This window comes from Natator depressus, chromosome 4, assembly GCF_965152275.1.
Source record: "Natator depressus isolate rNatDep1 chromosome 4, rNatDep2.hap1, whole genome shotgun sequence".
In the NCBI taxonomy this organism is placed as follows: Eukaryota; Metazoa; Chordata; order Testudines; family Cheloniidae; genus Natator; species Natator depressus.
Window position 1 is genome coordinate 57,741,935 of NC_134237.1, and position 26,118 is coordinate 57,768,052.

Genomic DNA, 26,118 nt, shown 5'->3' on the forward strand with positions numbered 1-26,118 from the left:
TTAGAAAACGTGAAGGACAAATGCTATTTAGTACAGGTTGAACCTCTCTAGTCCGACACCCTCGGGACCTGACCAGTGCCGAACCAGAGAATTTGCCAAACCATGGGAGGTCAATATGTAGCGAGTGGGTCTCTGTTTATTTTTATCTCGCTGACATGAGTGAATTTCAATAAATTGAACAACACTTGCAACACCGCCTAGCCAAAGCTTACCGGCTCTCTTCATAATAAACTGTTAGTGTTGTTACACAATTTTATTGTATTGGCACAAGGAAATAAGTAGATAAAGCATAAAAAACATAAAATAAAATCATGCTGGACCACGGATGTTGCCGGACCAGAGAGTGCTGGACTAGAGAGGTTCAACCTGTAGCTCTGCTGTGTGTAATAAGGCTCAATAGGAAATGTTTGAAATTAATTTGTGGTAGCCATATCTGTCTGTCTATATCTATATACAAACACAACAAAAACTGGTAGGGGGTAAATTATCTAGATCTGGTACAATAGGTAGTTCTTAAGAAGATATTTGAGATTAAGGATCATTTTTTTGCTGTTATACTTCAGAACTGAAAGTTTATCACCAGAATCAGGCACAAAATCTTCGAAGAAGCTCAAGAAGTGCCCTTTTTCAAAGTGACTACAGGGATCTAATGTTCCCAATACAACTGAGGCCTTAGGCTGCTCTAAATCAATGTGGCTGCTATTTTCCTATAAATCTAGGCAGCCCTTAGTAAAGATGGTGTAATCTTTGCCCCATTATGGTGTCCCTGAAGCACTGTGGGTACCAACTCTTCCCTGAAACAATCCTTAATAGCATGTTCTGAGTACCTCTATTCAGACAAGCACTGAAGGCACTTGACCCAGTGGGTACGAAAGCACTGTCTGCTACCACCATGTTTCTGTCAGAGACCCCAGACACCCTGCCTCTGTGACCCTTTCCTTCTTATCTAAATTCCAACAGCCATAGACCCTCTGTCTCCAGGAAGAAGAGAGCCACAGCTAATTCACTTCCAGCAGATTCATCAAAATTGCTACCCCTCCCATTATTCCTAACAGTTGTGAAGTCAAGATAACCCTGAAGACAGCAAACCCTATCTTGTCAGGAGGTAGAGAGAGGGGAACTGTGAAAAGCAGGTGAGCCTGCAGTGCAGGAGAACATGGTGGGCTGGAGGGGGAAAACTTTTTGTGATTTCTAGGGCAATATGGAGGGCAGGAAGGGTAAGTGGGAGTGTAAGAGCACCTGTGCAGAGAGGGTAAGGCAAGGCTTCCCTCTCACCGAACCAACTGGGGGACGAGCTGGAAGAAGGGGACCAGCATAAATGCTACATCACCCCACACAGCAGGATAGACAATAGAAGGAGAAGCCTGTCAAACCCTCTGAGGACTAAGTGGGGCCAACTGTGCAAGAAGCTTGCTAAGGCCCTACAGTGGGCTGAGTTGCAGCCCAGCTCCAGTAGAAGAGCTGGCTCCTGCCCAAAGGAGAAGACACAGATTCAGAGATAACCCTGGGGGGAATGGGAATAGAGTTCAAAGAATATACTTCAGGGGAACCCTGAAAGCAGGAGATAACTTGTAAGTATTTGGGACTTTTTTGTTATGGCCCCTTTTGTATGGGGTTTTATAATAAACCTGCTTCAAAGAGGGTATTATTTAGTCAAGCACTCTCAAGAGTGCCTAAATTGGAGATATTGGCTTCCTGAGAAGGAAAACTGGGGCAGGGAGTACATGCGCCACCACACTAACTCAGCAGGGGGAGCATTTCAGAGCAGGCACGCCCTATAGCAGTCTGAATATTGCTTAAATATTTCCACCTAGCTGAAATACAAATAAAATAAGACCTACATATAAATAGGCAAGAATTGCATGTAGCTACAGTTTCCAATTAAGTTTTGAATTGTAAAGAGTTTTAGTTTGTAAAATTAGGTTATTTTAACCGTTTAAATTAGTTTATGTAGAGTTTTCTTTAGAGCCTTCACGTTCGGCGAAAAAAATTAAAAATGGAAACTTACTTGTACCTTCTATCAGCAGCTCCTGCCCATGGCTACCCAAAAGAGTGCGAGAAAGAAAGGGAGCAAAATCCACAAAAATCTCTCTCAGAAGAGGGGCAGCCTTTTCCAAAGCATGTTCAAGCCTCTCTGTAATACTAATTAGAAGATATGTAAGATTAATGAGAGAACAAGAAGTCAAATTTTCATAGGAAGAAGAATTATTTTTGACATGATTATCAAATTTGACATGATACAAAATTTATTAACAGGAATCAGCTCCCAACCAATGCCCTTTCACAAAATTACTTTTTAATATATTCAGTTTAAGGACATGATCCAGCACCCATTGAAATCAGTGGAAAGATTCCCAAGTTCAACAGTTCCCAAGTTCACTGAACCAGGCCTTAAATTATTAACCATGTCTTAATAAATAGTTTATAGGAACATGCCAATAAATTACATCATCAAAAAATGAGTGGTCTCCAAACTTTTTGGCTCGCGCATCCCCAGGGTGACCTGCCAACGGGGCACCGCCAACGGAAGAAGACCAGAAGACCTGCCGAAGGCACACCGCCAATGGAAGAAGTTCCGCCGGAGGGAAACACCAGCCGTGGACGTGCAGAGCTGCCGCCGAAAAAAAAAACGGCGGAGTGCCATCCGGCGGCGCTACTGCTGCCGCGCACCCCAGTTTGGAGACCACGGATCCAAACATTCAATTGAAGTAGTTACCTCATATTTGAAGCAGAATCCTCTGGAACAGAAGAAACTGTAGGCACAGGTGGCAATTTTGAATTAGATGATCCACTGCCTACGAAAGAAAGTTAGAGAGAACTCATCAGATGGGAAGCATGGGCAAGAAGGATAGACCACAGGAAAAGAAGTCAAAGACTCAAGTTTGAACCCTAGCATACTAATTACTTGCAAACATGCGTGACCTTGGGGCCAAGGTGGGGAGGCTTTTTATGGAGGCGGTGGCAGGGGCTGTGGGGAGGAATGACACAGCAATGTGGGCACAAACACCCCTGAAGTTGACACCCATGACAACTGCCCTGCTCACCTTCCCCTAAAACTGGCCCTCTTTGGGCAAATCCATTCACCTCTTTGCATCTCTGTTTTTTGGTCTGTAAAAAAGGAATACCACCAACATACATTCCTACTTCATAGGTGTGTTTCAACAATCATTTTTTAATAATTCTGTAGTTCAAACATGAATTAATTTGGGGGATTCTTATGTCCAGGTTACACAGGAGATAAAACTAGATGACCATTTCTCTTATAATCTATGAATGCTTGTGAAAGTTTGAAAAAAGTAAAATTGTAAGTATTATTGAGAGTGCAGGCTTCATTAAGTCCTGGTATCTTACCTAATTTTCATATATACATAAATCTACATGTAAAGTCAAATAGGAGTGTTTTAAGTATATCATATACTTTTTCTTTTTTATTGCTAAAGAGCTCTCCCATCCTCTCTGAGCACCTTGAACAGAGAATCCTACTAATTTTTCCCCCTAAAAGTTCTCTGTCAGCTCAATGTATAATACTAAAACCACCTTCCTTACAGTTAAGGAACATAGGAGATACAACAACAGATCTAATTTACCATATTTAGTCTAGCATCCTTCTTTTGGTAGCTTCTCAAAAATTTTTCCTGATGAACATGCCAAGCATGCAAAATTTTGAGCTGAAATTTGACAATTGCAGCTGAAAATGGGTCTTATAACAGGAAGCATCAAGCAACCTTAATAATAGACAAGGCTACCAGCCCTACCTATACTCAAAAACATAAAACACCACCCTCTTAAAATACAAAACACAAAAAGTAAGTAATAGGTCCAGTTCAATAAAGGGAAGATAATCAGAGGGCCAATGCTGAAAAAAACCGTAAGGGACAAAATTAGCCCTGGCCTACACTGGGGTGGGGGGTGGAAATCAACCTAAGTTACGCAACTTCAGCTACGTGAATAACATAGCTGAAGTCTACGTACCTAGATCAACTTACCGTGGTGTCTTCACCGCGGTGAGTCGACTGCTGCCGCTCCGCCGTTGACTCCGCCTGTGCTCTTGCAGCGGTGGAGTACAGCAGTCAATGGGAGAGCACTCGGGGGTCAATTTATCACTTCTAGATTAGACGCGATAAATCAATCCCTGCTGGATCGATCGCTGCCCAGTGGGTAGTGTAGACATAGCCTTTGTGCTGAAATCTGAGGGTATGTCTACACTGCAATTAAATACCTGTTGCTGGCCCGTGTCAGCTGACTCAGGCTCATGGGGCTGTTTAACTGTGGTGTAAACCCTCGGAGGGCTCCAGAATCCAGGCTCCAGCGCAGGCCTGTTCTTCTACACTGCAATTAAACAGTCCTGTAGCCCAATCTCCATGAGCCCAAGTCAGCTGACATGGGCCAGCCACAGGTGTTTAACTGCAATGCAGACATACCCAACAGTTCAATATCAGGCTCAACATAGCAAAGCTGATGCTGCCTTCAGATGCAAAATGGAAATCCTAACCAGCAGGCTCTGTGAGCACAGATACTGACAGTACAAGTCTGAAGGAATTGTTTTTAAATGAGGCCACGACCAACACCAGTATGTAGGTTTTTTTGGATTTGCTTTTTTGTTGTTGTTTTTTTTTTTTTAAAGCTTCCAATTTAGGGCCTAATTTTCAAATGTGGGCTTCTATTTTTTTGTGAGCAAAATTTTATGGCTGAGATTCATTTAAGCTTTAACTGTAATTCACGGTATAATTTGTTATTTGCACATTTGTACATAATTTTGGAAATTATTCAGGACAGAATGAAAGTTGGGTGGGTAGCATAAATTGGGTAATGTGGAAGTGAGTGACGAAGGTTTATATGACAGCAAGAAAATGCTGGATCCCTTAACTGCTCATTTCCAGCCATTATAAGCTTGGGAGAAGGGCGGGGGAGGGGTTAAGAATAGTTTTTTAAAGTATCATGTTTTTGGATGTTAGCTGGATTTTACTGAAACATGTTTTCAACATAAACACTTCTTAAATTATTTTGAGAATAAGTAGTAGTTCATAACCATATAATTGTTTTTTTTTTAAATACAGTTTCTTTGAACACTATTTCTTTTACATATTCAAAAAAAATTAAAAGGGACATTAAGTACAAAAAAATCAGTCAGATGATGTGGTAAGAATTAAGAGACTAGACTGTTAGATACAACCTTCTGTATAGAGAAGCAACATACAGACAGTGATGAACTTCTTGTGACACTGAATTTCACAGATTGACTCAAATGCTCTGTAAAGGACTATATATTTACTGGTTTTTCTTTCATTGAATGACCCCTGTTCTTGGAATATGTAGCAGGATTAAAAAAGACGATCTAATCAGTTTTCATTATATCCTTTATAATAAAATACCTCTTAACTTTTTGCCTTTCCAGGAAAAGCAGTCCGTCTTTGCATTTTCCCCTTGGAGCCCAGCAATAGCCAACCAAGTACTTATGCAGCAAGCCCTCAACCAGTTTGTAAATGCTCCCTTCCTACTCACACCTCCAAGATTGAATACACCTTCTCTATAGCATGCCCAGATCTTGCCACTCCATGATGCTAGGCTGAACACAAGAACTCAAAATGTAAGATTCCCAGAAAGTATTCTCAACATACAAAATGCATTTTGTATTAGTATTTCCTTCAGACACGTCCATCAGAATATATTTAAAATCTAGGATAAAGAGGTTGTTGTTAGAAGATTGCCACAAATACAAGGAGCTATTATGACCTAGTGAGGTTTTAATGTTACCATCTATCAAAGATGTGATGGTATCAAGTATCACAGCAGCACCCAGTTAAGGGCTTATATAATCTAATACTAAGGTGGGATGCTCTTTAAACATAAGAGAGATGGGAGACATTCTAATATTTTTAGCCAAAATGAAAAATCTCTCAAGAAAACATGGAAGAACCCAAAGAATCATCTTTCAGGTTAGTGAAACGGTGTAATAAAATACCACGAGGCTACCCTTGGTTCTGGTTAACTTTCACTATTTTATACTGCCATGCACTGGCATTAGTATAAATGTTGATGGATGCAGAAAGGCCATTACTCATGACACAACTGCTGTTTTTCCTTGTAGTAACTAAAACTAATTGTGCACTATAGAGACAGACTAAATGGAATAGCAAAACCTGTACAATATACTGCATATATTCTTAAATTATTAAAATCAGTATTGAAGTTAAAATGCAGGCCTAAAATGGGGAAACAGCTCTAAGCAATTTATGTGTGAGAAATTGCATAGGGCAGGCCATTGTATAAACTGAAAATCATTTTTAACAATGTAATGGTATGAATGGCCTAAGCTTCTCCATCCTTAAGAGATCACACTCCAAATTCAGACATGTTTCATTATAAGAAATGGCTTAGATTTGTCAGTGCAGAGATTTCCATGAGATGTAAATGAATGTGCATGGTGGTTTTTCCACCAAATGATTGTGTCATGTAAGTTTTTTGGATACATTTATTAATTTTATAAGCAAATTGGGCTTTCAGTTTTTTTAAAATTGCTTTTTGTGCAGTTAGCCAAAAATGAAGCATTTCAGAAGTATGATTTCATCTACTGCACACATGTGGGTAAGTGTAGTAGCTACTTCAAACATGTGGAACCAAACTGCCTTATCTCTTCCTTATCCTTTCACTGATAAACTGGCTCCTTCAAACTGACAGTTTTACAGACATTTGCAAGAACATAAAAGAAAATGCAAATAGATCATCTGTCTAACACCCTTCTAGTGAAAGCTTATTGTTTATTCAGGGTCCCCAAGGGTCTAAACAAATAATGTCTCTAGCAATAGCGTTATTCAAAACTCCTTGTATCCTTGTGTGTCTATATAACACAAAAAGCAATACATACACACTGCATGCTGTACAGTATTTAATGAGATATGGGACAGGGGTAGAAATAGGAAGAGGCCAATTAAATGAATAGATCTGCTTAATTTTGCCCAACAGACAAAACATTTTAAATGACTATCTAGTAAACTAATGAGCCAGTTCAAAAAATAAACTTCCTATGAATACAAAGAAACTATCATGAAAGGGTTTACAAGCTAGAAGGATCTGTTACATAAACATATCTTCTGTATACGAAGCCAAAACAAATTTCATTAAATTGGTGCACTCTGATATGAGCTGCTTTTAAGAATGGTTTTTGACCCAATTAATATGTTTAAACACTTTCTATTGGGGATGTTTCTATGAAAATATCTGTCAGCGACAGATGAAGTAAAACAAACTGACAATATTAAGTCTGTTATTAATCTTCAGCCACTGTTGCGATTAGGTCTCCTCAACTTAGCTGTCACACTTCAAGTAGCTCCTTGAGTGACTTTTACACTGATGTCAATGTGAAGTCAGCAAAACAGTTTCTGGTTCTATTTGTTTCCAATACTTAGCCCTAGTCTACACTACAAACTTACGGCAGTGTAACTATGTCGCTCAGGGGTGTGGAAAATCCCTGAGCAACGTAGACCTAACCCCCAACGTAGACAGCTTTATGTTGGCTTCTCCCAACAACATAGCTTCCACTTCTCAGGGAGGTGGACTACCTATTCTGATGGGAAAAGCTCTCCTGTTGGCATAGGTAGCCTCTTCACAAAGCACTGCAGCTGCACCATTGCAGTACCGTAAATGTAGACAAGCCCTTAGTCAATACTTTCATCTTAAGACCTTAAGGTGCTTTCACTTACAAGTGAAGTAGGTCAGCATTATTCCCATTTTAGAGCTAGGTAAACCAAGGCACAAAGTGATTATTTTCTCATAGCTGAGAATGGAAACCTGAAGCCCAGACTCCCAGTTTGTGCATTAGCCACAAGACCATCCCATTTATTGCTGCAACCTTTCCTCCCTTTCCCTCTTTCCAACCTAGTCTCTCCACCAATCTCCACACCTCAGTGCCTTTTCTGATCCTATCCCCTTCACACTGTGGTTGCTTCCTGGGGTGGAAGATGCTACTACTCAGGGCTGGAAGTATCTATTCTTCCCCACTGTTTCTACACTGTGAGGCAAGGTATGGTGAGAATGCAGTTGAGGGGACAAGACCCAAAGGAAGCCTCTGGCAGGGCTGTGGGTGGAGAATTTTGAGGGGAATTACATGCATGAGTGAATGATAGCAGGGGCAAATGTGTGACTGTCACTTCAGATAAATAACATTTGCCAATGTAGTCAGTTCCTTTAACCTATACAGCATCCTCACTTTTTAAAAATAATGCTTGAAAAAAGAATATGGAAATGGATAGCACTAAAAAGAAGCTAAAAGTCTCAACATTGCATTCCCTACAGTGAAAAATTGGTAACAAGTACTGTGGGTGCAGTACCACAAAGACAGGAGCAACCACAGAAAACAGGGCAGGAAATGCAAGGGGTTTTTTTGTTTTTGTTTTTTTTGCACTAAAAGTCTGTGAAATTTACATCAACACATAATAATTTAAAAACATTGACAAGGAAGACTAAGTGCCCCCAAACAGAACACACAAATATCCCATCAGAATACACAAAAATAGCTTCGTTACCTTTGACTAGTCTCACCTCCCATGACAAAATGGCTAGCTGTACCAACTAATGACTAGCTTCCTAGATCATATTCTTCAACTCCACCTAGATCAATTATCTTATAATTTGTTACCACTTTCCCACCCAAGGACTCTCCAGTACTGCTCCAGGTATTTCCTCCTTCCAGGAGTGTTTTCAGTCTGTCCTTCTGGTTTCTTACGATATTACTTTATTACAGGGGTGGGCAAACTATGGGCTGCAGGCCGCATCTGGGCTGCCAGCCGTTTAATCCAGCCCTCGAGCTCCTGCTGGGGAGTGGGGTCTGGGGCTTGCCCTGCTCTGGCACTCCAGCCAGGGAGCAGGGTCGGGGACTAGTTCTCGTGGCTCCCGGAAGCAGCAACATGTCCCCCCTCCGTCTCCTATACATAGGGGCAGCCAGGGGGCTCTGCTCCGCACACTGCCCTGCCCCAAGCACCGCTCCCACCACTCCCATTGGCCAGGAACCGCAGCCAATGGGAGCTGCAGGGGTGGCGCCTGCAGACAGGGCAGCACGCAGCAGAGCCGCCTGGATGCCCCTATGCACAGGAGCCGGAGGAGGGACATGCCACTGCTTCCAGGAGCTGCTTGAGGCAAGCGCCGCCCAGAGCCTGCACCCCTGAGCCACTCCTCTGTGCCCCAGCCCTGATCCCCCTCCCACACTCTGAACCTCTTGGTCCCAGCCTAGAGCACCCTCCTGCACCCCAAACCTCTCATTCCCAGCCCCATCCCAGAGCCTGTACCCCACAGCCAGAACCCTTACCCCACCCTCAGTGCCCCAAGCCCCTGCCCCAGCCCTGATCCCCCTCCTGCCCTTTGAACCCCTCAGTCCCAGCCCGGAGCACCTTCCTACACTCCAAATCCCACATCCCCAGGCCCACCCCAGAGCCTGCACCCCTAGCTGGAGCCCTCACACACCCCACCCCCATTGACCCAGCCCAGAGCCCCTCCCGCACTATGAACTCCTCATTTCTGGCCCCACCCTGGAGCCCTCACCCCCTCCTATACGCCAACCCCAATTTCATGGCCCGCCATACAATTTCTATACCCAGATGTGGCCCTCAGGCCAAAAAGTTTGCCCACCCCCGCTTTATAAGGAAGGAGTGCCAGACTCAAATCCCTTGTAGCAGTCATGAGTTCAAAATTACTTCACACGATTTTAAACTGTACAGCAGGGGCTAGTCCAGCACAGGTGTAAGGACCTGATGAACTTTACATGCTAGTGGTGGTCCCTCTGAAGTCAAAAGGAATTCCTCATAGTGTGCAGTTACATACATCTTTTTCAGGATCATGTCCTTGGTCTCTATATCTCAGAAGAATTTCTGAGCCTTTTCCAGCAGCCATACCACATCTGTTGACAGCCTCAGGTGTGTGCACCAGCACCAATACACTGAGACTAAGAGTCCTGAGGATCAGTGATTAATGATCACTATGCAACAAGTGACTAAACCCAAGACATTAAGATTGTGACTATCCTAGGTGGAATGTGTCTGTTGCTCAGCCTGTTTTATTAGAAAAGCCGAGTTAATCAGGTAAGAGCAGCTATTTGTTAGAGGTTATTTTTAAATAAAATGATATGAAGAAATTAAAATACTATATATAGCCTTCATGTAAAACATTGTAACACTGCAATTTATATTCACTAAATAGACATCTAGTCTGAAAGTTTGTTGTTGTTGTTTTTTAAATAGATTTAATGTGCTTTTTTCTTAATAGCCAGGTAAACAGTCTGAAATTAATGTAAGGCCAAACCTTTTTCTCAGCTACTTTCTTCTACGCTAAATGGGGCCTAAAAAATTATGTGGAGATAAAAAAAAATTGTGATATGACCTCAGAAGAAAAACATCAATTTTCTTATTTCAGTCCTTTTTAAAAAAAAAATAATAGCTATTACTATTACTCATTTTTGCCCACTTTTTTTCTCGCATACCACAAGGTTAAAACCCTCATACAAGCGTATTTAAAATTGAAGTGTAGACAATTTACATAATCAACACAAACACAAATTACTTAGACTTTTAATATTTTATATATCAGTGGGAACTAGTGTTTCCATTTAATCTTTATTTTTATTAAAAATAATTTCCAATCAATAGTCATGTTTTAATCAGTTTTAGGCATGATTTCATGTATCCCCTAAATTTTTCTTTTTAATGAATTAGATTGCCAGTCCAAACAAGTCTGGTATTTTTAATCCTACTTTGTTTCTTTTTATGCATATCGATTTAGATTAGAAGTCTCAGTTTTTGCCAACACTTCCAGACATTCTGGAGGTTACACTGGTACAAGTTACATCATTATTGTTCATTGTCTGGATTTCTTATACATTTTACAGTACAGCAGCATTCAACATATTCCAAAATCATTTCTACAGAAAAAAGTATATCCCATTTAGAGAGCCTGCAAGTTAAATTCCATTGATGTGCTCCTAGTCAAAGTGATTTAAATCATTACAGCAGTTTCTCAATAATCTAGGCCCTATCTGACTGAGGAAAATAGGGCATGATTTACCATGTTGGCTAACAGATTTTAACTAATGTGTAACTAATTTAACAGAGTGTAAAGCCTTCAAAAACATGCTACTTGCTCCTGGTCAACCCTAGGCTCCCTCTTCAACTGTGGCATGTTTTTAAAACACAACCTATTTCCCTAGTCTAGATCTGCCTCCTAGACTAGTAGACTACTACCTCCTGGAAATTTGAGTGATGAACTCAATTTTCCTTTTTGTATCAGGCAGTAAGAAAGTATTGGATCACAAAAGCTTTTCCTTTCATGTAGCATGGTTGCAATTAAATCTGAACAACCCCCACAAGTACTTTTGTAGAGAGCTGGAGAGAACAAAGATGAAAATAAATGTGCCCACAAGGGCACTTGGGAAGGGGACTGTACTTGTTTCTAGGTCTTCTTGTTTCTGATACATCATTAGCAACAACTAGCTCCTGCAGTACAAAGAAATGCCCAGTTAACAGGCACGGAGGGACGCTTCCTTGACATAGAGCTTCAATTCAATTCAAAACTTTAGCATGCAATTTGGTGGTTTTGGTGGGCACAGATACTTGGGAGAACACACACAGCCTTGAGACTATAAAATGGCTGACCAAAAAGAGCAGGCCTTCCGCATTATATCAGAGCGTTAGACATGTTGTACAGAAAGAAAGGAGAGCCTCAGGAGTCAAAATACCACATGACTGTGTGTTTATGAACAACTTATACTAAGTCTGTCCTCAGTGAAGAGTACCACAGCAATTACTCAGATTTCATGATGGCAAATTTGTCAGGATAAAACTTTGTTGCCTTTATAGGGAACGTATCCAGACTTACTTTCTGTTAGCATAAATATTCTGCATTGCAATATACAAGTTTCATGATCATACTTAACTGGAGAAAGGCTTTTAAAAATAAAAGTACCCTCAAGAAAAAATATCACCTATTAGAAGTAGTGCAACATATCCCTATGCTAATTACAATTGCTTCCTACTGTATGACTTCTGCTTATTAATAATATTCTCATCTTTTTTGGAATTATGGGAAGTATTGTTAAAAGCAATCAGATTCTTATATTTGCTCTGCCCTATAATGAGACAAAAAAGAACAAAATGAAATTAACGGCAGGAAACTTAGAACAAAAGTAAGCTTATGCAAATCAACATCATCACTGGTAGTCAGTAAAAATACTTTAGCAGGATTCTTTTGTTTAAAAGGAGGTTAGCTTCATAAGCATTTCCAGCTACTGCATGCAAGCTAAGAATCATACGAGTAGTCAAACCTTGTGCTTTAAGGTGTAAGCTGATCACTGGTGAGGGTCAGAAAGGAATTCTCATGGTCACAAACCCAAGTAGCACCACTGTATGATTGGCCAGATTTAACATACAGGTATTTTACCTTTTTCTGAAGTATCTGGTACTGGCCATAGTTAGAGATAGGATATCAAGCACATGCTCCCAACCCTGCAAGCTGTCTCATATGTGCATCAGCAGACATATGCAGAACAGCTTGCAGGATCCAGGGCCTCAGAGTTTCCTCTGTCTGATCTGGTATAAAAAGTTCTATATTACCTAATACATACAGTTAGGAGGAAAAAGCAACTACAAAAAAGCATCTTTCTAATATTGATTCAGATAAGTTTTCCAACAGAAAATAAAAATCAATAATTGTTAACATTCTAAGCACAGCGAGATTTTTAAAAAATAATTCTTTGCTGTCCTACTCTAGGTAGGAATTAAAACATAAGGCCACCAACACGAAATCTTTAGTTACATAATTAGCAAATGATGCACAAATAAATGTGTTTGTCTGCAATGTTTCGGAGGTTAAAACTTTGGAAGTGTCTCCCCTTCACAGGGAATCTCATTACAGATGATTCCACTTCTATTATATTTTTCTGTTTCTTTTCTATTAAGCGGTCTTCCATTTACCCTTACTCACCAGGATATTCTCCTGTCAGGTCTGGGGCCTGCGCTGAATCTAATGAAGAAACCACACTGACAGCATTTGTGGGTACATTCATGGTAGCTGTAGAAGGGGAAATTGTTGATTTCTTTGGAGCTACAACAACACTCCTACATGGAGAAATACATAAAGTTAGTAAATAGTCTTTTTTTTTTTTTTTTTTTTTTTACATACAGTGGCCCTTTTTTGAAAGGAAAGAAACATAATACATACAGAATTCTGTTTTCCGCAAACCATGTTAGCTAGCAAGTTCAACACTTCTTTCCACATTCTCTTTTGCCAGCCTATCTAAAGATATGCACTGACACTTTATCCATGTTCTCCCTCTCCTCCTTCCAATTGTTTATAGCAAGGCTTTAACATTCATTTCAATCCCCCAGAAACATGGTCAGCTAAAACTGTATGGATATACAACTACTAGGGTGGGTTACTTTGGGATCTATCGCAGTTCCAGTAAAAACAGCTTTTGGCTTTGGTATTAGTCATATTGAGTACCGCTTTAAGAGCAACACCATGCTTTAATGATCTAACATAGCTGAACACAGAAAGGTAGAAAGGGGCTACAATGTCAATATAGTCAAAATAAAAGATACTGAGATCTGACAATATCCACCTTGAAAACTGTCTAGATGTGATAGGCTCCTTTAATTCTGTTTTACAATACTGGAAGGCTTCTCAGTGGAGAAATCTACAGTATAAAAATAACTAAAACCATCCTGAAATGCTAATGTATAGTACATACGTTAATGTCTTCATTACATTTCAAATGCATCTTATATGGAAATAAATCTATGGATATATCTGAACTTAAAGAAATACTTATTAAAACAAATCAGAAGATTCTTAGAGCTGAAGACAGTGTCACCAGTCTTTACATAAGCTAACTTTCAAGCATTACATTCAACAATAAATATGAAAGAAGATGATGACGACATGTAAAATGTCAAGTTAGGCATGGAGATTTATCTTGTCCGCTACCAAGAATCATAGAATATCAGGTTTGGAAGGGACCTCAGGAGGTCATCTAGTCCAACCCCCTGCTCAAAGCAGGACCAATCCCCAATTTTTGCCCCAGATCCCTAAATGGCCCCCTCAAGGATGAACTCACAACCCTGGGTTTAGCAGGCCAATGCTCAAACCACTGAGCTATCCCTCCCCCCTTAAAGAAATCTATTTATGATTAATTACATTGTAGTACTTTATTCCAAATACCTAAAAGACCTTGTTAAGCATACTTCTAAGGCATTTTTAATTGCAAGTTAGCTCCATAGACATGCAAAAACCCAACTAATGAGGTAAAGAGTGCAGCCGATATATAATGCACTCCCATAGCAGCGCTTACTTTTAATTACCTGGTGTTAACTGTAAGTTGAAAATCTTCAACATTCAATTTATTTAATCACATCTTCTGTTGACAACACTATAACTACACACTGAAATTATTCCCTTAATAACTTTAAAGAATTCAGTTTCTAAATAAAGTTACTTAGAAACTTGAACCAAATTCAGGCGTGGAAACAAGGTTTTTGTTAAATACTTTAAAAATAATTTTAATTAGAAGGGGAAAATGGATCACAGTTGTCTTTCTCCTTCACTCCAATGGATGTCACATAAGCTAGGCTGTGTTACTGATTAAATCAACCTTCCAATTGCTAGGAGTAGGGCAGCCACCGTACTTGGGGGTAGTGTGTGTCACATCATTATAAGGGTGACTGCTAATGTTAACTATACACTAAAAAACAGACGTAACAACCACCTGAGCCCCAAGCCAAGCCATTGTGCTTGAGCCATGAATTTCTCTCATATGTACATGTCGGTTTCCACCAAACACGTACAGTGTATTAGAAAACTAGTTTATAAAAATATATACAGAGTCTGCTAAATTACACATACATTGCCATTAATGTACAATGGGGCCTTGCATTTCCTCATGCCTTACATTACAGAGCATAAAACAGACAATATCCCTCTAGACATGCAATACCAAGACACTATTATTGCTCTTCTTTAGGACAAGTTCAAAAAACAGGAAGGAGGTAGAAGAGCAATATATATTTACTGGGTTTTAGTAACATGGGTATACTATTAATATTAGGATGAGTCCCCAGCATCTGACCCACACTAGTAAATTTCATGTGTATTTCCTTGCTGGATTTAAATTGTTTTATTGTCAAAATACTCAATACAAATATTTAACTAGGGTCCAGAGATCTATATTTCATGAATGCAGATGTGTTCACATAGTCTGTATCAGACCTTAATGTAAAACATGGAGACATTTGTTTCCTTACCGGCAAAAGAGTTACAGTAGCATTTTATCAAGTTCCTACCAACAAACACAAAGTGCATTACAAGAAAACTGGAATGGATCCTAATATAAAAGCAGGGAAATAGTTTGGTGATAAAATTCTGGAGCCACTAAAACTTTTGACAAGGTAGTTATTGTGTAGGCATAATAGCTTGTTGTTGAATAGCTCTCTCTCCTACATCAATGCAATTATTTTAATACTGGAAGGTACCAAAATTAACTTAAGAACAAAACATGTGTTACATTTTCTTTTTTCATTTATAGTGTCATATGTTTTCAGGATTTTTCTAAACCAGTCAGTTCTCAGGAATCATAAAAACAAGAGGCCTTCCACGTTTCACTCCTGGGGGAATTCTGTGCAAAAAATAAAAAATTCTATGCACAATATTTCAAAATTTCGCAAAATTCTGCACATTTTATTTGTCAAAATAACACTATATTATGACAGCAGTTTCAATGACTTTGGTAATTTATTTCAAAATACCTGTCAGCAGGTATATCTGTAATAATACAGACACACAAAAATTCCCCCAGGAGTAGAGTTAAAGAAACCCCTACGACAACCCAGTTCCTGTTTCTCTGCCCCCTTTTCCCCTCCCGAGCCCAGCCAGGGGGCCAGATACCCACACCCCTCGCCCCAGAGACCAGCCATGCCCCCCCAGCCCAGACACTCACACCTGCTACCCGTCAGAGAAGGCTCCCCCTCCCCCCGACCCAAACATTCACACACACTACACCCCAGAGCCCAGGCGCATCCCCCACAACCCAGACACTCACATCCCCTAAGACCAGGGATGAGAAACAGCCTGATACTGGGTCCCGGGTTTCCACGGAGTTTCCAGTGTGCCACCACCTTCTTCCTTCAGGGTGTGTGGAGAACTGTAGCTGCCAGGAGCCCTCTAAGCTCCCTCCCCCTCCCCCGGCCTTGTCTTCTATTTGCAAGCTGGACTCTGCTAGGTCCAGCAGCCCCTAGTGATGGCCAACATTTCTGCAGCCCTTTTCTGTGGGGAAAAAAGGAAATTCTGTGTGCACAACATTAATTTCTGCACAATTCTGCATTGCACAGTGGCACAGAATTCCCCCAGGAGTAACCTTTAAGATGGCTATGAAAACTACACTGATAGGCCCCTAGCAATTATGAAGCCACTGTGGCTTCTAAATCTGTAGGGTAGGGAAAGCCCTGGATTCTCTGAAAGTACCACACATAAATGGTTGATCAGATTCTGCTAATTTTAGATTTTAGGATTTCCTTCTCTAGCTTAAGAGCATATGTACTAAGTTTTGAGATCGAAGGAATTTTGGAAGACTTCATAAATCTTCTGTAATAATTGTCTATAAGAAATGTGCTCATTAGGGTTGCCAGGTGCCCAGTTTTCAACCATAAGGTCCAGTCGAAAAAGGGACCTGACAGTGTTGGGTCAGATGTACTGACCAGACATCAAAAGTCCAGTTACTGTGGGCAGCGAGGGAAAGGCTGCCTCCTACCTGCATCTCTTTGGCAGGAAGGCAGGCTCCATGTCAGGCTACAGCTCCAAAGCAGAGGGAGACCAGCGGTGGGACAGGGAGGTGGAGAAGATCCAGCTACAAAGATGAGGGAGGGCAGTGAGCAGTAGGGGGAGGGTGGAAGAGAAGCGAATGGGGGGCAGAGCTTCAGGGGAAGAAGCGGGGTAGGGACAGGGCAGAGGGGGTCCAGTTGTCAACAATTAGAAAGTTGGCAACCCTAGGGCTGATATATGAGTCACAATACCAGAACTGGACACTATTCACTGCACAAAACTATGATCATGCCAAGTTAAGGTTGACCAAAAGTGATAAATACCCTTCCATCAAACGCACTTAATCCTCTGAAAACCAAGGAGGGAAACTTAAAGATTTCTCCAAAACCACACCCCACAACCTCAATTCTCCCAACCTAGAACTGGCAATAAGCGCTGGAACAAAACCAGGCATGGCCAATCATAAATACCAGCTGTCATTTTCTGTGTTGTGTCCAACACAATGCTACACCATAGTTCTTCTTCATACACTGATACGAACACTACTACTACTGTGCTAAGTGTAGCTGAACTTATCAAGGGTTTAGTTACACCAAGTTTCCAGAGATTGCACTGCCATTTAAGGAGAGGTGCAGCTACAGCTAACGCAATCAGGGATCCCTCTTTTTTTCCCGCGTTGTGATGTGCAGCAGTTCAAAGCAGATAATCAAAATGGGCCCTCTTGCCTCTAAAATCATCTGTAGAGAGAATCAGGACAACTATAACAGTTGTTATTCACATTCACTAGGTATATGAAGATAGTGGGATATACACACACCACCCTTAATATTCTCTTACACATTCTCAGAGCTCAGCAGACAGCAAAGGAAACAATAAGTAACTGCTTCACAAATCTGACACTATAACACATACACACAAACGATTACCATTAGGGAACTTCACAGGCTTTTTTTAATTACAATCATTATTCCTTATTAGAATGGAAACTTGCAACTGAAAACAGAAAAGAAAATTAAGCTTTAACTAACCATGGGATAATGGCTCAGCACCGTAAGTGATCTACTTGAATTCAAGTGGTAAGAAATAGAGTCATTAAACAACTCAAAGTTGAGTGTACAGAAGAGCATATGTTGCAGTTCAGTAAGAGGATTTATATATATCCACCCTGGAGGACGTTAGAAAAACTGCCTCTCGGTTAGGGCTGGTCAAAAACTTTCCATAAAAGTTATTTCGATAAATTGTTTTTTCACAAGAACTATCTGCTTTCCACAGAAATTTTTGAATTTTCGTCGAAATAAACTCCTCATATCTGAAACAGGAAAATGTTTCAGTTACAGCAAAACAATTCAATGTATAAACATGTTGGTGTCTCATGGAAGTTGTATTTTGAGTGTCCCCATTCTCCTCTATAAATCCGGTTCTCCAGCAAGATTGTATCTACCACGATGCACCTCAATCAGGGACTTCCACAGTGGCTCAGCAAGAGGGAAGACTGTAGTGCATCATGAGAGATGGAATCTAAGGGGAAAATATTTTCCCTGACCCGCTGTACTTTCAGTGTAAACCGTACCCAACACATAAAGGAGCGAGTAGAGTTCACAATGCTAAACTGGCACCCAGAGAAAATATCAGCCAGACGTTACCCTCTGAGATGAGCTGGGATGGGCCCAAAAGTTTTACGTAGTAAATCTTTGAACTTGCTCTCTTCTCTGTTACCTGCAATTGCCAAGGTCTCCTGAGTCAAGAGTTTAGCTGAGAACTCAAAAAGAATTAACTGTAATCTTTAAGTGCCTTAACATATTCCTTTTGCAACTAAACTCTGTCATATTACCCATTTATTTTAATCTGGTATTTAATGTATTTTTATGTAATCCATCTATACTCTGCGTCTTTCCTTTATTTTTTATACACAGTTTAAAGAGAGTTTATCAAACAAGATTATAGCCACAGGATTTATTTTTTAGAGGTTCAACTCAAGGGCCTCTTGAAGGCAGGCATGCTCATTATAAGTAGACTTGTTTGCTTTCTATTATCTGGGATGCACAAGAGTACATTTGAATCATAGATCCAGTACTTAAGGGTCCTCTGTTTAAACTTTATGATCCTGTGAGAAATTCTTTTACAGTTCCTTAGAAAGTGATATTGATATATTCTCATTCTCAATAGCTAAGTAGAAATATAACAACTTTCAAATAAAGAAATATATGTTACTTGTTTAACTGCTCCATAACTAGTGCAAATGGTTCTGGTGTTGGTCACAAAAAAACAGTTATGTCAATGCTAAGATACTTGGAGTTAAAGAAGTGCCAACTGACAGACCAATTCATGAGGCACTAGAAAACCCATTATTTTAAGATAAATGTCTATATAAAATAGAAATTACGTAGAAACTATGGAATATGCATCATATTAATCTAATGTTAAACAAAAGAATCTTAAGAAATATCCAAGTATTCAAAAACACATTCTAGTCCACTAAAATTGAGGAGCACCTGCTTTGTCTTTAAGTAGGTTACCACACAAACAAGATGTTTTCCTTTCATTTAGTAAATTAATTGATTGGTGAATTATGTTTTTAAAAGTGAGAAACTCTTGGATCTTCAGAAATAATCTATTTACAAGCCTCCATAGTTCCTATTTTACATTTTACCATGTTTATAGGGAATGTTGGGTTATTTTCACACACCAAATTCATGTCCTAGGTTCAAAGATGACCATCATCTTGAGTACCTTGATCGCATGCAAGATTACCCATCAATTAATTTTATTTCTTTAATAAAATGGAACCACCTCATTTAATTCTATATTCCTTCATCACCTAACATTTGCAAATTATAATACTAATCGCTTCAGATATGGGAAAGTTAATATAAATTAGAAAAATACCATAAACAAAATATTCTCACACATTTTCTGAGCAAAGCTCTGCCTCAACACATCTGTAAACATTAAAAGGGCTTCTGTAGATTGTCTCATTAACTCAACTACTTCAGGTGTTTTTCTTCTTTAATTTAAAACCAAATCTTTAATGTTTAAAGCAAGAATTTATAGCACAAGAACTGATAAACGTAGGTCAGATACAGTGTAGGCCAGCCACCATAAAACATCTTAGCCAGAAGGTCAGTGTGTTATTAGTCCCAATTATGCTGAAGTGTAGGAAGGCTTCGTGTTGCAGACAATTATTCACTGCTGAATGAGCACAGATCACCAAACTGAGCAGTGGCTTCCATCAGAGACAAAAGGCTTACAGAATAAGAATCCATTCATCCAAATTCTTTAAACAGTCATCTATTCCTCAATTTTTAGAATGCTTATTTTTATTTGTTTTGATAAGATGCAAAATATCTCTAAATATAAAAAAAAATTCCAAGTACCTTTTCCCCTGCTTATTTATTAGTAAAGTGATAAGCTTACACTTAATTTGAAAAATGTAATGTAAATTGCACAGGTTGCTTGGGCTTGACTCAAAGTAAAAAATGTGAATCAAGCCTACCTGACAGCTTCTTAATAATTTAGAAATCAATATATTAATTTTAACTCCCACTGGCATGTGGAAATTTACTAGGATTTGATTTCTAGTGTCTCACTTTTCACGTTCGATAGGAATACCAGTGAAGCAGCTTGTTTGTTCTCCTACAGAAACAGAAGATCCCGAGGTCCCAGACTCCAGCCCGAGCACAAATGTCTACACTGCAATTTTGGAGCCCCACAGCCTGAGCCTCACAAGCCTAAGTCAGCTGACATGGGCAGGTGTTTTATTGCAGTGTAGACATACCCACATTGTCACCTTACTGGCTCTGTTATAAGTTGTGGATAGTCCCCTTTCCCTCTCTCTCTGCACACTCTGGGAGAAAGGTAAAAAATGAGTGTGCCACACAGCCCCATCAGGGATCAGATGGGCAAAACACTACAGTCTACAGTTTGGAGGAAGGGGGGAGGGAAAGAGTATGGGCTCTATCCAATCATTTTATGGGGGGCTTTAAAAATCCACTTGCGAGGTGTCAGAGAGAACCTGCCATCAATTTTTTTCTACAACAGAATTTAAGTTTTCAGTTTGTAAATAATTACATCGCCAGCTCTAAATGGAATCCTGTAAGTTGCAGTAAAACACCAAAACCATGTCAATTTCATGCGGCTACTCAGGAAAGCTATGATCAGAGGCAAGCACTGGAGATATTCTCAAGAAAAGATTATCCTAAATATTGGAGGCTGAAGGAGAGAAACAGTGCAATCCCATCCTCCAGGCAGCCTGCATTCATCACCATAGATCTGAGCATTTTCACAGCAGCCAGAAGACTCTGGAGGAGGGCGAAAAGACAAAAGTCTCCTTCACATGGACAGATGCTAAATGGAGTGGAGTTTCACATATGTTTGACAGAGCTAGCTCGGGGATGATACAAACGATGGAGCCCCCATACAGGAGCCACTGCTAGCACACTGGTAGAAAACCTACCCACTCTCTTAGCCCAGGAGTTGGGTGGCAAGAGAGATGAGCTCCTCACTAGGGAACTACTCCTAGCCTTTGTTAGTAGAGCTCTCCCATGATCACCTTTTGTCCCTACTTCCAGTACTTCTAGTAGATTTAGTCTTCCAGCTAAACCTTTTCCAACCTTTTCAAACCTTGCCAAGAGATATTTGTGTGTGTTTATTCTGTACATAAATTATGTAAAATCCATATAACTCATTATCTAAAATACAACCACTGAAAAAGGTCACACATGACAGTGGGAAATGCACAAACAGATTGACCCAAACTAAGCAGCTTACACATGTGACATTCTAAGCAGTAAGCAAGCTTATAAAAATATCTGTTTTGCAAGTTACAGCTTAGCCTCAGATTTAAGCACCACACTGAAGAGCCATGATTTAAGCATCTGTTTCTCTTATAACCTCAATGTCTGCTTCCCCGAACTCCATGATCACTGAATTTGTCCACAAAGAGTAGCAGAAGTCAGGAGAGAGTCACATGATAAAAATGGCAAGTAATAGGTTAATAGGTTGTTAGACTAGCCAAGAGACAATTCATCAGGTTTTTTTTTGTTTTGTTTTGTTTTTAAACTCTGAAAACAAGTGTTGCTTTTATTTTTCCATCATTCCTCTTTTCTTGAGACACTAGTAACATTTTCTTGTCTACAAAAAACAGTCTCAGGACACACTGCAATTGGACTGTGTTAATTAACTGTCTTTGTGGATCTAGTGAAAAAGCCAGCCCAGGCCTTGAACTTTATCAAGATAAACCCCTGGCACCCACTAATCACCATATTGGATCTTCACATAAGATAAGAGGAAGATTTTTGGCATGGGAATGAACACACACACCTTGTTGTTTGCAAAAGCCTGCAACCTGGCAGCCTTTCAGCAAGGTTTCACTCACATAGCTGTTACTGTATACTCTCCAGCTATGGCTGGGAAGTTGATAATCCTTAAGATATGAGGAGAGTTTTGATTTCTGACACAGCATTCCTGAGATAAATGAAGGATCAGAGAGATGCTTTGAAATTCCCAGAGATACTCCACTGGTAAACTGCTACATGGGAACAACTTTTAACAAGGTGTCTCAAAAAAAAAAAAAAAAAAAAAAAAGTAGTTAACTTACCAAGCTTTGTGTTTGCCACCAGACAATACATTAAATGCAAACCAGACTCAGTAAGTTGCATAGAGCATCCTGAAATCTGCCCTTCCAAAGTTTCTCACTGTACTGTTAGTATTTTGGTGATCCCTCAGAAATAAAAGCTATTCCTTCTAACTCTGCTACAGCTTCCCGTAAAAAGGTCATAACTATTCCACCCACCCCAACCAGAAAAGCCCAGTAGATGTGGATATCATTTCAGTGCCAAAACTTACTTTTTAAAATAGTTTTGCACTAAATACAGTTATCCTCAAGTGTTTGTGAAACTGTTGATTTTCTCCTTTCTACATTTTAATGTAGAAATTACATACCCAGCTACTTTATCGAGTATTATTTACTATGTTAAAAATTGATTTTAAAACTCTTGATTTATGAGCTAGTTATCTATGTGTCACATTACAAATAAACAGATTTACTCTAGATGTGAGGTTGTGCATGTCACTACTAGATTGACATGGGTAAAGCTTTCACTTATACGTTATACACTTTTGTCTACCTGACACCACGAAAGTAAGGAAATGAAAAGTTACACAACCTAGCAGTGCACAGATGCTGACCCAAGGGCTTATGTGTTGCTGCTGATGGATAAAATATGTATATCGGCAGCTACATTTCAACCCTCCACTGGCTCCTGACCTCTTCCTCACACCAGCACCCCCCTCAATTAAGCATAAAAAAAGCATAGGAAATCAATACCCCAGAAACATCATTGTGAAGCAGTCAGCGTCACTACGCACACGACACATCTGACACAAATCTACAAAAGCAAGGAAAGAAAAAGTTTTGGCACCTTATTGTACACACCTTCTGCTCCTCCATTCAACAGCACACAACTTGGCGCCATCACAACCTTGACTCAGCCACCTTTTCTTTCTTCTGCACACACCCTATTACTGGAATATTCCCTCTCTCTCCCTCCACCAACACTAACACTTGTAGGTTTTAGTGCAGTAGTCAGTTGTGTGTGGTCAAAGTCATTTGATGAGGGGGTCCGGGAAAACAACAGTTAAAGAAAGCTCATCTCCTTGAGGAGAGTGTGACAGTTAAGGTTACAGAGTGTGGTAGCTGTGGAAATGTAAAGGTGTGTGCTTGTGAGTGGAGGGGTAGAGAGTATGTCTTGTTAGGTAGCTTATCTCTCCATTGTCTTGCTTTTTTGGGTTTGTCTCCAATGTGCGTCCATGTAGCAACCCTAACTAATTCACAGAAAAGTTTGTGTATTGATTTTCTTTTTTTTAAATACTTGATTGGATGTCAGAGTTGTACAAGATAGAGGGCACAGACCTACAGGGGATAGAAGTACAGCGGCTGATGTAAAATATTTTATTTATCAGCAGCTGTGCAACATTCCCTTCTCTATTGGATAAAATCCAACAAGAACATAGCTCCTAACTGAGAAAGTTGTGCGTGTCTGGTCCATCCCCAATATATCAGTCAATCAAGCTTGCATGTGGCCCAGCACCTTTCCAGATAATCAATCAGGTTTGTGAGCACAGTACAAATATTCAGTTACAATGTTGGCAACAGTTAAAAATGACCGTAAATCCATCACTCTCTCACACACACACACCGTGGCACCAGCCCGCTACCAATTTTTGTGCCAATGGACCATTTTTTCAAGAGATGTCAGTCAACAATGAAAAATAAGACTGCCCAGTAAAAAAAATTCAGCTAGAGCCCAAGTTTAAACACCTCCTGTTAAAATGCAGACAGAAAAAAAAATCCAGATAATTCAAGGGCATAAAAACTAATACTGTGTGAAATTTCACGAATTGGCCACTTGCTTTTAAAAAAAAACAGAAACATATCCCCTATTTTAAGAGCATCTTAAAGTGCAATTATGAGTATTGAGCAGCTATCATTTTCATTAAAAATACTCTCTAACTGTTATGGTTGTGAGTAAAACCTTCAAAATATGAACAATGTACCCACTTCAGAGACATCTGCTAAGTTTACACAGAGCCTCAAACAATAGGTGCTAATTCAAATGACAATGATTATTTGTATGTCTGCTTTGTTATCTGTTTCACTGCACAAAATATGTAGGAAAGAAGAGGAAATATATAACAAAGACCTACAGCAAATGCTTTCCAAAGTAGATGTGAAGAGCCACAGAAGATGTAAATTGAGGTAGACCTTTAATACCACATGGCATGGCAAAACTGGTTTTGTTTTCCTGAAGAGAAGTTTGAGAAACAATGTTTTAATTGGTTATTCCCTTGCTTTTATCAGTTTGTGTGAGTTTTTAACCAAGGTATTTTGGTTTGGTTCTGTTTTGTTTTTGTGGAAATAAATAACTCGTTCGGTCTGCTCACTGAGCTGTATGTTAATGTATTGGCATAGAAGCAATTTGACATTAACTGAACTTACTGTCAAACAGATTTTTTTGTTTAGTTTTATTTCTTAGAGCTAATTATTAAATATTCAGATTACAGTATCATCCAAGAGCTCCAGTTATGATCAGGTGCTCATTCTGCTAGGCAACATACAAAAATAAGGCCCAGGCTTTGAAAAGCTTTCAAATTAAGGAAGAGACAGATTAAATTGTTATCACTTTCTTCCAGTCATGAAACTAGTGGGCAGAACTACCTCACCCTGAGCACATGACTCCAGTGACCCAGGAATTGCACTTATTTGCTCATTGACTGCTAGGAGGAGTTCCAAGTAGCAATTTTTACCCTTAACGGATCTGGGTTATCCCTATCTAAGACACTATTTCTCTCCCATGCTGTACTGCCACAACTGAGATAAGTAGAGGTAGGCAGCCCCTGGAAACCAACAGAGCTTATTCCCCATTCCTTTACATGTAATTCACTCTCCCTTCCCTGATCTAAAATAGCGCAAACCAACTTTTCTTCTGGGCATATTGTAAAACCCATTTGCTAGAGTAGAAAAAATGAATGTAGTCATGGCAAGATAATTTCCTTTGAGCTTTGTTTCAGTTAAATGTGAAAAACTTGGGCTAAAACTGTCATCAAAGAAAACCCTCTCTCCTTAACACACTCTTATCCTATATTAGATATCTCCACTTTCTTGATGCAGGGTATATTCAACTGATTTGTCCAACTTATAATTTGGATAAGTAGACCAGAATCTGCAAGAACGGTCATGTGCAGGGAAAAAGCCAAAGTTAAAGAAAGAATGGTTCAGCATAACCACAAGGAATTTAGCAGAAGAAATTTTCCACCCAGACAACATAACAGAAAAATTTAATGAAAACAAAAGGTTGAAGCATTAGAGTTTTACAATGTATCACAGGATAACTATTAATTTGGTACTGCTTTCAGAGAAGGAAAGACTTCATCAAGACCCAGCAGATGTATCACTGGAACAGAACAGTGCTTCAACTAGTGCAGCATGATGATCCTGGGGACCATGAGGGGGCACCTGCTGGGTTGCCTGGCAACTGCTGAGGGGAAAAAGGGAGCAAAATCCTGGACACATTAAGACTCACTGGAAACTAGGGCAGAAAAAGGAACAACTTGCTCCCCTCCTCCTGTTCTTATGTTGCCCTTACTAACACCTTCACCCAAATCTCAGCAATTCTTTGGCCCTCCTGTCATCTTGCTACTAAAATCCACAGCTTCCAGAGGCTGCTAAGTCAGGTCTATAGCCTCTTGAAACAGCACTGCACTAAGTTAATTGGCACATCTGAGATCCAGCACCAATCAGTCCTCCGTTTCACACCAGCACTTCTCACT

At 39.8% G+C, this 26,118-nt stretch overlaps 1 protein-coding gene across 1 annotated transcript in view; it reads right to left on the reverse strand.

Moving 5' to 3' along the window:
* Positions 1-26,118, reverse strand: part of LRBA (LPS responsive beige-like anchor protein) — a 558,416-nt gene that overhangs the window by 402,206 nt on the left and 130,092 nt on the right. The window contains exons 31-33 of the mRNA XM_074950978.1: positions 12,964-13,097; positions 2,717-2,795; positions 2,009-2,142 (exon numbers count right to left, since the gene is read on the reverse strand). Coding sequence (XP_074807079.1) covers positions 2,009-2,142; positions 2,717-2,795; positions 12,964-13,097 — 347 coding nt within the window. The remainder of the gene's footprint in view (positions 1-2,008; positions 2,143-2,716; positions 2,796-12,963; positions 13,098-26,118) is intronic.